The following is a 13,089-nucleotide window of genomic DNA, read 5'->3' as shown; positions in this document are numbered from 1 at the left end:
CAAGTGAAGCTGAAGCACAATCTGATTGGCCCTGATCCTGACTACAGGTCCAACCTTATCTTAATTAAATGTCACAGTTCTTGCGGCATGCATTCAGATGTATAGCTCACAGTCTAAATAGCACTCTGACAGCAAACACAAGAGTTATTAGATGCTAATTAGTTATAAATAAGCTATGAATTTTGTTGATTATCTGCTTATGCACAAGCCTTAATTACCTGTCAGAAACTGAAATAGATGGCACCGTTAATTCTTAATTAGTGGCCGGTATCGTAATGCGTGTTTCATTCGTTTCCCATTGTTCTTTTAATTTTCCGTTTATGCATATATTGCTAATGAAATGAAAAATATTCTTCAAACCGAACAGTTTTGAAGACCAATGCTGTGAAGTAGAGATGTTCTTCACAATTTCCAGCTTAGAAGAAAACCGCAAGCATGATCATTTTGATCACATCCCACTCTGACCTTGACCTGCTGTTGTTGCTGGGGTCATTAGGTCTATTATTAGTGGAGTTTACCAGCGGTTTTCATCCCTGTGATGCTCTCATTACTTCACTACTAACACACCGATTGGCCTCTTTCCATCTGCCTAGACGTGGCTAACTGCATCATTAAGGCCTCCCACATATGACCAGACCAGCGCCGGGCTGACAAGAGGCCTTCATCTGCTCTGCTTTCTCCCACACGCTCCTTCTGTGAGATTTTGAGGCGTTTGTGGATTTGCATATGTTAATAGAATGAGTCGATAATGAAGGTTGATGTGATGGGAGCAGCAGATCTGCTCAGTAGAGCATGGCAGACATTAGCCGGCCTCATTACGGACACCAGCACTCAGTCTTCACATGTTCTTCTGCTGTTTAGAGCATCAGAACGGTTCAAATAGAATGTTTTTATATTTATGTTTTTAGATGATATGTTTTATTTTAGGGAAATTTTATTTTAGTCCCATTCGAGTTGTTGAATATTGAGTATCTGTCGAGACCGAGTCCCGGTCCAGTACTTTTATTTTCCTAGCACTTGTTTCACACTCCAAGGACATTAAGCATTGCAGTTTAAAAACAAGTGATTTTAATCATGTGCAAACAATTTCTACGGTAAAATGAAGTGAACAAAGAACCGAGTTCTTACTGACATGGTCTGGAACCTCATTAAAAAAGAAGTCCATTCACTCTTTCCTAACACTGGGATCAGAAGGAAGACAATGCAGGGACTGTTTTTTTCTACAACTTGGTACTGCACAGTGTCTTGTTACATTCAGAGCATCTTTATCATTTAGTTTATGTGTAGACCTGTGCGTTCGGCTCTCTCGTAAACACTACATGTGCGAATCGGTGGGCGGGGCTAAACAGACAGTGATGTCGAAGCAGGTGTTGATGGTGGTGTTTAGCCACACTATTACATCAAAGAGTGGCACATTCCACAAGCTGTTGTTGTTCATGCAATGTTTTTATCAGCACTTTCATAGTTTTATGAAAAAAAGCAAAGTTTTTAACAAAAAGCTGACAAAATCGCATTTTTGTAAAAAAAAAAAAAGATCCAGAACAATGATCAAAAGAAAAATGGAATCTATCGTTTATCAACACATCCAAAGCTCGCATGGTCCTAAACCACTCTCACTTCATTTAGTAATGTTAGGCAGTTTTGATTTATATACTGTTTAATGCTTGATGATTGATTATTTTACATATGCATCTGCTTACATACACAATTGCTTGTTTTTGATGCTTTTTGTCCTGTTTGATCCAGACTTTCAATATTTTTTTTTTAGACGATGCATAATAGCGCCCCCTAGCACACACCAGTGAAAACACTGAAAGCTGGAAAATTGACAACGCCAGGGAAAGAGTTAATAACAAGCCACATTATGAAGGAACAATTCATACTTGTATCCGTTGCACAAAAGATGTGGGGCTAGTTACATAATTTTGAGGGTCAGGGTTTGTTCAAATCACAAATTATGAGTACCACTTAATTTATAAAAAAAAGAAAGAAAAAGAAACTTTGAGTGAGCTAGTATGGTGCAGCAATAGTGCAGTGTGAAATGGGAGCGGAGACCATCCTACTGCTGCCGAAGGGAGAAGAGCTTATCAAGTGGAAACAGTGCTCCGGTGGGGGTGGTGTGTGTGTGTATGTGTGTGTATGTGTGTGTGTGAGATACAGAGAGATTTCCCACTCATGGAGAGGAAACCCTGTGTTGACAACATGCCAGCAGTGCTGTGTGGGTGTGTTTTTGTGTCACTTCTGTGTGTGTGTGTGTGTGTGTGTGTGTGTGTGTGTTACACAATCCAAAAACGTTTCATTTGAGGGCATGCCAAAGGCGCTCCGTGAACAGATAAAGACATTAAACGTTTTTATAATCTCATATCTCCTCGGTATGGCCCGGCCAAGTACCATCGCTGCTTCACGAGGCTCAAAAGAGATTACATGACTAATCATGGTGGTTATTAAGCCTATCTTGCCCATCTTTTCACCGCGGTCAGCTTTGATGTATCTAGATCTACCTGTGGGTAATGGGTTTAGTAAGTCATGTCAAATCGATAAGCTTTGTCTTCTGTTCTCCGTGCAGCTGGACAATGTGGACGAGCAGGCGGCGCAGATCCGCAGAGAGCTGGATGGGAGACTGCAGCTGGCCGAGAAAATAGCCAGAGTAAGAAAACTTCAGCTGTTTCTCTCTTTATGGTAAAAACACCTACAAATTGCTGATAAAAATAGAATCAAATAAGACAAGTTTGTTTTTCTTACAGATTTAAAGGTGGACTAAGTGTGTTACCAAATGAGTGCATATCAGTGTTTTCTTCACATACAAGTTGCAGACAAATGACTCTTACGAATCAGTACTTTTTGATTTGCAAAAGTCTCAAACTCGCTGTTGAGCTTACAGTTTTGAATTAGACTCGGATCCATTACGGTGTAAATAATATAAAATAACAGCAACAACAAGATACATTACAATATTTTGCAAAAAAATAAAAAATTATTTTTTGATTTTAATTAAATATATAAATTATTATTTATATATAATATATATAAAATTGTCAATTTTTTTAGCTTATATTATCAGTTGTGCTATTTATTTAATATTTCAATAAGTACATTTCATTTACAAAACATAAAAATTTTTAGCAAAAACTATTATTGGTTTGCCTATTTTTAGCATATTTTGTATTAAGCCAGTCACATTGTGGACACATTCAGAGCTGTTAAGTAAATTTAAAAAACTTTGAACTTAAAATCAAGTAAACTAATAAATAAGAATAAAAATATATGTTATAAAAATGGTATTTTCCCTCCCAAAATATTATTAGTTATGCCATTTATTTAACACATTGTGGACTAAGTCAGTTACATTGTGGACTCAGTGAATTATTCAGAGCCATTATTGAGTTAATATTAAATAATATAAAATATAAAACATTATCAATAAATCAATAAATAAATAAAACTAAATAATTGTAGTGTATTGTTGATTATTCAGTCATATTGCATGAGTAAATTATAAATAATGTAAATTAATATTAAATAAACAACAATAAAAAAAAGAATTCCCCCCAAATATTAACTGTTAATCTTTTATGTATTACATTTTTGACTAATTGTAAGGTTGAATCAACTGTACGGGTGCCTTGAAGTCACAGTGTTCATCCTGTTTCCTGCTGCGTCCAATAGGAGAGGAGGTTTCCAAAGTTTATTTCCAAAGACATGGAGATGATGTATGTGGAGGAGCTCAGGTCGTCCGTTAACCTGCTGATGGCCAACTTGGAGAGCCAACCTGTGGCCAAAGACTTCAAGCCCAAAATCAAGCCCAAACTCACACCCATGAACAGCTTCCTGGACATCGGCGATGAGAACGACTTGCCTCTCTCCAAATCTGACGTAGTGCTGTCGTTTTCTTTGGAGGTAGATATTTGATGCTAAAGATGCCATCTTTGCTTTATGATTCACCATCACCTTGCTGGTTGTGATGATTACAGCTAAAAAGCATTTGAATGGTTCAATAAAATCATTAATTCCACATGAGTAAAGTGAACTAGGAATTTTCAAAATGACATTTTTAGTGAGTGGGTCGTATAAACAGCTAGTTGCCAAAAAACCAAAAATAAGTAATCAAAATCAGTGCTCTTTGGTTGTTTCAAGTGTCATGTGAAGTCTAATCATGTGGTCTTATTTCTTTCACTCAGATTGTGATCATTGAGGTGCAGGGGCTGAAATCTGTTGCTCCTAATCGGATTGTGTACTGCACTATGGAGGTGGAGGGAGGAGAGAAGCTCCAGACGGATCAAGCCGAGGCCTCCAGACCACAGTGAGTATGGTGATCACAATAATACAAATAAAAGCCCTTAACATGATTTGTACTGGTGTTTTATACACACACACACACACACACACACACACACACACACACACAGACACAAACACACAATACTGCTCAAAAGGTTAGGGCCAGTAAGATTTCATTTAAAGAAATGAATACTGTTATTCAGTAAGCAAGTCCAAAGGTCGGTTCTCAAACATGGTCATGCAAGTCAAAGAAAGAGTCAGAAACCCAATATCATATCCAGTATTATACCATAAATGAAAAATAAAGGTTAGAAACAACTACATGAAGATAGACAGCTTTATGTCTCTCAGTGACATAGTTGTGGCATTATTTCTGATAATTGTATTTTTCTGATAATTATTTTGTAAATTTAACTTTATATCTCACAATGTGAGATGTATTTCTCATTTATTAACTTTGTCTCACCATCAACTGTTTTATTTTTTACTCTGAAGTGGACATAGGTTGAAACCACACATTAGAGTCTGGTAAGGGGTCCCCCTGGTGGTTAGGAGTTTTTTTTTTTTTTTGTTTATTTGATGTGGGGTGGAAGAGGGGTGTTAGAGTCTGATTAGGGTTTTTTTTGATAGATTACACCTTTATATAAAAATATTTTTATTTATTTTTTTCAAAATGTTCCTACATGTTTTAAATATAGCGTATGTATCAATGTCAGGTTTAGGTTAACAGCATGTTCAGTTATGTTAATTAAAAGTGTTTTCTTTTCAGTCATTTTTTTATTTAGACATGTACACAATGTGCCAATCTCATTAACCTTTCTAAGGTCACTGCACTATTTTCATTCTATAGTACGCTGACTTACAAATCTGCTGGGAACATCTCACTCTTGCTTTTTATCTTCAAACCTTGAGCATGAAATCGCTCTTATCTCATCAGCTCCCCATTAGTGTAGTGACTTGTTTTGACACTGCAGACACATTGAAAATATGCCTGCTGCGCAGCTCTGAAGTGCAAATGTGGCTCTGTCACACTGCTGAACCCAGAACGACACTCTTTATGTGTGAGACACAGAAATGTGAAGCGGACATCACTGTTTTGTGTAATGTTAAATGAATCTTTGGGTCCCTTTGAGTCCATAACGTATCTGTACTAATGATGCATCTGACCTGAACTGACTAGCATGTCAAAGCGGTAGTATTTATTAAGTGGACAGTGGGCTTGGAAATGTAATAGAATCGCAATTGGAATTGGAATCGCAGTCATCTAGAATCGCATTTGTGGAGGTTTTCTGCTTGTGTTGATTAGGAATGTGTCTCATTGTGCTCCTTCTATACATGCTGTCACATTAGAGAAATTTCAGCATTTTTTTTTTTTTTTTTTTTTTTTGCAGGCGAAAAAGGTTTATTGTATGTTTTTAGTGGAGTAGTGGTGAATGAAAAGCTTCATACTTTTAAACCAAGCAGCTTTCTGTTGGTCAAGCAACAAATTAGCGAATATCTGATTGTATTTGTTGGATTTGAATTGTTAGGATATTTGCTGATTATTTTGATTAGTTCTTTGATTCCTTTTGTAATTTCTATGTTGTATTTGCATAGTTTTGTCAAACCTTGATCTACTGAAGATTGGGAACCCTGATGACTCATAGCTGCAACATGAATCTTTGTTTTATCTGTTAAAAATGTCATTGCCATTGTAAAATATGTCTTGCAAGATTTCATTAATCAAAACTGTTAAAAATAAAATTTGTGATTGCTGTATGAAGTTTGCAACATTCAGTACACATTGGAGATGAGCGATAACTAGAGACAAAATACCTTTTAAAGTGCCCCTGTTATGCCCTTTTTCAGTTCCTAATATTGTTTAGGGATTCTCCTACAATAGGATTACATGCATGCAAGGTCAAAAAACGCTTTCGTTTTCTCAAAATATGAATTTAATATCACCTAATTTTCCAGTGATTCTCAAACAGTTTATTCAAAGCAGTTCAAAGATTCAGTCTCTCTAAACCCCTCCATTCTGTGAGCCTGCTCTTCTCTGATTGGTCAGATGGCCCAGTCTGTTGTGATTGGCCTACCGCATACAGCCCGTGTTGGAAACGATACACCTGTTTCAATAGTTCTGTATTTTGAAAGCTCTATAGAAAAAATAAACATCTATGGTTTATCATACTTACAGGTTGTGATTTAGTGAAGCCAGCTGGTCCAAATAAACGAGATACCTATCCATCTTTCAAGAGCAAGTTTTTAGTGAATCCCGCGTTGAACTCCCTGAGATTAGAGAAGCAGTCGTCAGTAGAATGACGTGTTTTGGGCGGGGTCAGGTTGTTCGCTGCTGGCCAACGTTGAACATAGGTAGTGGGATTCTAATTACTAACGACTCATTTCAGCTGTTCAGAGTCGATTCTTTATTTTGGGAGACAATAACTTTATTTATCGTGCACTTTCGGCTTTACAACTTTGCAGATCGTTTACATTCACATACAGCTGCATTACACACTGCATGAAAGGCAATATTGGAAATGGCATAATAGGGGCACTGTAAAGACTGGAAAAATGAGGCTTTGTCTTCATACATTTACATTCGCACTCATCCTCAAGACACTTACAGTAAAGGGATAGTTCACCCAAAAATGAAAATTTTGTCATTAATTGCTCACCCTCATGTTGTTCTAAACCCCTAAGACTTTCGTTCATCTTAGGAACACAAATTAAGATATTTTTGATGAAATCCAAGAGCTTTCTGACCCTGCATAGACAGCGCACCTGACACTTTTAAGGCCCAGAAAGGTTGTAAGGAGATTGTTTAAATAGTCCATGGGACATCAGTGGTTCAACTGTAATGTTATGAAGCTACGAGGATAACTTTTTTCTTTTACTCAAAGAAAACAAAAATAATGACTTTCTTCAACAATTTCTTCTCTAATAAGGCTGCTGAAAAATTTTTGTTATTGTGTATATTTTTTGTTTTTTGTTTTTGGTGCATTCTGGAAATTACTAGGAAACAAACAAATAATTTTGATTATTGGACAGCTCTAGAAATTCCCTCCCTTGCCAGTGTACTAACTAGAAGCTGAATGATACACAGCCTAGAAGAAACTGGATTGTGTGGATTATTTATTCCAGTCAACACATAGACACTAGGGATGCCCTCGACTAAGGATTTTTCTGGTCAACTAGTAGTCATTCATCGCGCTTCTACACTCGACACAGTGCACATCTTTCTAACATTAGATTTAGCGCCATGTAAAGTTGACATATTTCAGATGATAAGCCATATTTGAGGTCTATGAATGATAGGCGAGCATTTGGATGTCCTGCCCGATGTACTGTATTACCACAAAGACCAGCCGTTAACGATCTGTCCATCACGAACTGCGTGACTTTGCCTGTCAACCGAGCCTCTTCTGATTGACTAATGCTTAGTCGACTACTCAAAACAACTCCTTTACATTTCTGGATTTCCTATTGGTTTTCATTGATTAGGTTCCATATCTGTTGTTTGTTGAGTAGTTGTGAAGTTATTGTATATTTATAGCAGTTACTATCAGTAACTTTCATATTGTTTTAGTGCACTTTGATTGCAGACTTGAACTGATTGCTACTTTGACCAGGTAAATGCAGTATCTCTTTTCTCAGAGAGCTCCAGAATCAATCTTACCTCCAAGCGTTCCAGTATAGGCGCAATATGACAAGGAGGAGGAATTCCTCAAGCCTAGATGAGCTTTCTCGCTCTCTGTGAAAGGCGGGTGGCCTTTAAGAGTGTTGTGTAGCATTGAATAGAAAGATGACTCAGATCACACTCATTTGCCCAGCCATTTAGCAATATATACTTAACAGATGCAAAGAATGTTTGAAGATGAATTTGGTAATATTTATTTGCCATGTACTTAACAGATGCAAAGAATGTGTTGTCTGGATTTGTTTGTCTTTCTGTTGGTTCTGTCTTTGTTTCTTTTCTGTCTTTTTGTTGTGTCTGTCTTTCTGTCTGACTGTCTGTCTGTCTGTTGTCGTTCTGTCAGTCTGTCTGTCTGTCGTTGTTCTGTCTGTAGGTCTGTCTGTCTGTCTGTCTGTCTGTCTGTCTGTCTGTCTGTTGTCGTTCTGTCTGTCGTTCTGTCTGTCTTTCTGTCTGACTGTCTGTCTGTCTGTTGTCGTTCTGTCAGTCTGTCTGTCTGTCTGTCTGTCGGTCTGTCTGTCTGTCGTTGTTCTGTCCGTAGGTCTGTCTGTCAGTCTGTCATCGGTCTGTCTGCCTGTCTGTCAGTCTGTCATCGGTCTGTCTGCCTGTCTGTCAGTCTGTCATCGGTCTGTCTGTCTGTCTGTCTGTCTGTCTGTTGTCGTTCTGTCTGTCTGTCAGTCTGTCAGTCTGTCTGTCTGTCTGTCTGTCTGTCTGTCTGTCTGTCTGTCGTTGTTCTGTCTGTAGGTCTGTCTGTAGGTCTGTCATCGGTCTGTCTGTCTGTCTGTCTGTCAGTCTGTCATCGGTCTGTCTGTCTGTCTGTCTGTCTGTCTGTCTGTCATCGGTATGTCTGCTGTTGTTCTGTCTGTCGGTCTGTCCTTTCTGTCTTTCATCGGTCTGTCTGTGTCTGTCTGTTGTCATTCTGTCTGTCTATCTGACATCGGTATGTCTGTCTGTCTGTCTGTTGTCGTTCTGTCTGTCTGTTGTCGTTCTGTCTGTCTGTCTGTCATCGTCTTTCTGTCTGTCTGTTGTCATTCTGGCTGTCTGTCTTTGGTCTGTCTGTCGGTCGGTCGGTCTGTCTGTCTGTCTGTCTGTCTGTCTGTCGTCGGTCTGTCTGTCTGACTGTCTGTCTGTTGGTCTGTCTGTCTGTCATCGGTCTGTCTGTCGTCGTTCTGTCTGTCTGTCATAGGTCTGTCTGTCTGTCTGTTGTCGTTCTGTCTGTTGGTCTGTCTGTCTGTCATCGGTCTGTCTGTCGTCGTTGTTTTTTTTGTCTGTGTTATGTCTGTCTGTCTGTCTGTCTGTTGTCGTTCTGTCTGTCGGTCTGTCTGTCTGTCTTTCATCAGTCTGTCTGTCTGTCTGTTGTCGTACTGTCTATCTGACATATGTATGTCTGTCTGTCTGTCTGTCTGTCTGTTGTCATTCTGGCTGTCTGTCTTCAGTCTGTCTGTCTGTCTGTCGGTCTGTCTGTCTGTCTGTCATCGTTCTGTCCGTCTGTCTGTCTGTCTGTTGTCGTTCTGTCTGTCTGTCTGTCTGTTGTCATTCTGGCTGTCTGTCTTCAGTCTTTCTGTCTGTCTGTCGGTCGGTCTGTCTGTCTGTCATCGTTCTGTCTGTCTGTCTTCAGTCTGTCTGTCTGTCTGTCGTCGTTCTGTATGTCTGTCTGTCTGTCTGTCTGTCTGTCTGTTGTCTGTCGTCACATCGTTCTGTCTGTCTGTCTTCAGTCTGTCTGTCTGTCTGTCGTCGTTCTGTATGTCTGTCTGTCTGTCTGTCTGTCTGTCTGTCAGTCAGTCATTTTATTCGACTGCTTTTCATGATCAGTTTAGCACAACCTTTCTTTGACCCAGCTGTATTTTTTTTTTTTTTACTGTGCCATTCAGAAATAGATCCAATGGATGGTCTTTTTGGACTGGATTGTTTTTGTGAAAGTTACAGTATGATTTCATTGTACACAAATATATGATATTACTCAAAGATCAGGGAAAATTTGCTGCCTCCTGTTATGACCTCTGTAAAACATTTCTTAACTACAACCTAGCATGATACTGGCAACTTTGTATTGTTCACTTATATTAAGGATGCCAATTGTTGTGGGTTTTCCCCTTTTATATTACATTTCTAAGAACGCTATCATTCCCATTTTTCTCCTGCAGACACTGGAAATTGAAATGTCACTTGTAATCTCATCAAGGTGAATCAGTGGCGTGTGAGATGATTTCAGTGTGTTTATTGTGCCGTCACCTGCTGGAGTCATGTGGTTCAATCCAATAACGCTAACATTTGACCTCACAGTATGATGTTAATTAGCACAAAGGAACCACATCTTGCGGATCCCAAGATTCATGCATGTGACCATTTTTGTTAAAGGGGTCTATCTTGAAACATTTTTTAAAACTGTGTAAAATTATTTTTAAATTGTTTAAAACTAAATTACAAAATTTACTAAAATGGAATAATATAATTTATTATAAATAAAAATACCAATAATGGGTGTTACAAGTGAAAGTTCCTACTGTCGGAATATATGTCAGACATATGTGATTGTATTATTTACATTTATGCATTTAGCAGATGCTTTTATCCAAAGTGACTTACAGTGCATTCAGGCTATACATTTTTTTATCAGTATGTGTGTTCCCTGGGAATTGGACCCACAACCTTTTGCGCTGCTAACGCAATGCTCTACCACTGAGCCACAGGAACGCTATATATCATACTGCAATTAAATTAGAATTACATTTTAATCTGGCCAGTGATGTCATTTCCTAGAAATGTGGCTACAGAGAAGGCATTAGACATTTATTATTAGTCTTTTATTGGCTTTGTGAACATTACCTACAAATGAAAGCATAATGAAACCCATTTTCTTTAAGGTGTTTATACTTGTATTTCTTTTTTAAAACTGTTTTTCCTTGCAGAAGTACTCTTAGATGAAACTCTCCCCTGCAAATCTCCTGAGACCATTTAGGGGTGATTATTATTCCCAAATAATGTCAGTGTCTGGTTCTGTCAACACAAGTATGTTACAAACAAGATTTAGAAAGTCATTTTCTATGTGAATAAGGTATTGCATTATTGTACTGATTTTATTGGATGCAAAGATGTGTTGTTTTGTTGCCTTTGCAGCAGTTTGCTTAATGAATAATCCTCCCTACTTGTTTTAGGGGTTCAGACAGCCTCTAGGTGACGAGAGGTCAGTTTTAGACCCGTAACATGAACAGACCTCCCAAAATATCCATCCACTGATGAAGCTCCCCAAGGCAGGTTTGGGCTCTAGACAATGTCAGTCAGAGTGAAAACTGAAGGATCTTGTCTGTCGGTGTCATTGGTAGCAGCTGTAGCTGAAATTTAGTGTTGGGTTGGACCAGCCATTCATACAGTAAGCTTTTATTACTTCAGTTAGAAAGTAAAATCCACACTAGAGGCTTAGTAACTATTAGCTAGTTTGTAACTCTATACTTAATTTGGTTGCAACTTGTAGCTTGTAACCTCTCCATAAATACCTTCAATACCTTTAATGATTCAACAGCAGCCTTGAAATTCAAGAGTTCCTCACAAAACTAATGTTAAAAATTGATTTCCATTGAAATATGATAATTGCCTAATCATAAAATAACACAATATGTTTTGAATTTTGAGAAATAATTGAAATTAATTTTGAAATTAATAAGGAGCAATAAAAAAAAAAAAGTAAAACATAAGAAATGACATTTATTTATTATGATTGATTTTATTTGGCATGCACAACACGGAGTGATGCACACAAGAGGTGTGCTGTTTAGATCGGGTTTGTGTTGAAGATCTGCAAGTCATTTATTCACATGTTCTCCCTCTTAAAATGTAAATGTCAACATTATCATATGTCTGAAGGATGGAAGTTTGTCAGATGAAACATGAGCTTATTGATGCATTTCAGTGAATCTGCTATTTCATTCCAAACGTTAATCCTGGTCTGAGGCTTCCTTAAACATTTATTTGTATGTAGAGTTATGTTTCAACTAAATTTAAAGGTGCAATGAAAAAATATATATATAGTAGTGTGTAAGTTGTAACTTATTGCCCGTACACATTGCAGCAAGGCCAAATTGTAACTTATGCCCTGGGAAAGTTAACCAAAGGCAAACACAAGCCGACAGTCAGTCTTTAGCGAACATTGGTCCATTGTTGAGCATCTGTCAATCCACTTTTTGTGACGTGTTGCACAATGTCGGAGCTGCTTTTTGGCTGACTTCGCATGTTGAATTGGCGGCGGGCAGTGGGTGAGATAGATCACTCTAATTGGCTGTTCAGCTTAGCAAAACAGTTCACGAGAAAAAAAAAAGTGGTTGAAAGCGAGAAAGTTACAAAGTCAAGAAGACACACAGAGAAAGCTGTTCTAATTTTATGCCATCTTACCTATGTATCTAATACATATTCAAAATGGTAAGCAAATGCTGCTTTGTTTATGGTTTTTAGTTTTGTGGTTCTGATTTCAGTTTCTCTTTTTAAATAAAAAATATAGGCTATTGCCAACTGCTGATATACACAGTTATAGGGATAGTTCACCCAAAAATTCTGTCATTAATTACTCACCCTCATGTCGTTCCAAACCTGTAAGAGCTTTGTTCATCTTCGGAACATTTTTTACTTTATGATGATAGAACAGTTTAGAGTTAACAGGAAGCAAAGTGGGAGAGAGGGGGGGGCAGGATCAGTAAAGGTCCTTGAGCTGGGATTCGAACTCGGGACGCCCATAGTGCAATGGCGCTGTATGTTGGTGCGCTGCCCATAAGGTTATCGGCGCCGACCACATGGACTATTTTGACGATGTCTTTACTACCTTCCTGGGCCTTGAACATGGTAATTGTGTTGCTGTCTATGCAGGGTCGGATAGCTCTTGGATTTCATCAAAAATATTGTAATTTGTGTTCAGAAGATGAACGAAAGTATTAAGGGTTTGAAACAACATGAGGGTGAGTAATTAATGCAGAATTTTCATTTTTGGGTGAACTATCCCTTTATTTTCTCTTATGCAGATGCAAAACATTTTGTTTTGCTGTAGTCTTTGTGGTGTGTTCAAGCGCAACTTTTTTAGCCCAGGCACAACACAGTTGGCTTTCGTCACTTCTAGTTTTTAATTGTCCGTTTCTTGTGTCATGACCTTAAGA

The 13,089-nt window shown here is 38.1% G+C and overlaps 1 protein-coding gene across 14 annotated transcripts in view; it reads left to right on the top strand.

Moving 5' to 3' along the window:
* Nucleotides 1-13,089, top strand: part of cadps2 (Ca++-dependent secretion activator 2) — a 132,956-nt gene that overhangs the window by 62,760 nt on the left and 57,107 nt on the right. For all 14 annotated transcript variants that reach the window (XM_042752855.1, XM_042752853.1, XM_042752851.1 and 11 more), the window contains exons 4-6: nucleotides 2,567-2,647; nucleotides 3,667-3,897; nucleotides 4,179-4,300. In XM_042752855.1, coding sequence (XP_042608789.1) covers nucleotides 2,567-2,647; nucleotides 3,667-3,897; nucleotides 4,179-4,300 — 434 coding nt within the window. The remainder of the gene's footprint in view (nucleotides 1-2,566; nucleotides 2,648-3,666; nucleotides 3,898-4,178; nucleotides 4,301-13,089) is intronic.

Source organism: Cyprinus carpio, chromosome B25 (genome assembly GCF_018340385.1).
Source record: "Cyprinus carpio isolate SPL01 chromosome B25, ASM1834038v1, whole genome shotgun sequence".
Taxonomy (NCBI): Eukaryota; Metazoa; Chordata; class Actinopteri; order Cypriniformes; family Cyprinidae; genus Cyprinus; species Cyprinus carpio.
The sequence above is the reverse complement of the archived record's forward strand: the minus strand, read 5'-3'. Positions and strand labels throughout refer to the sequence as shown.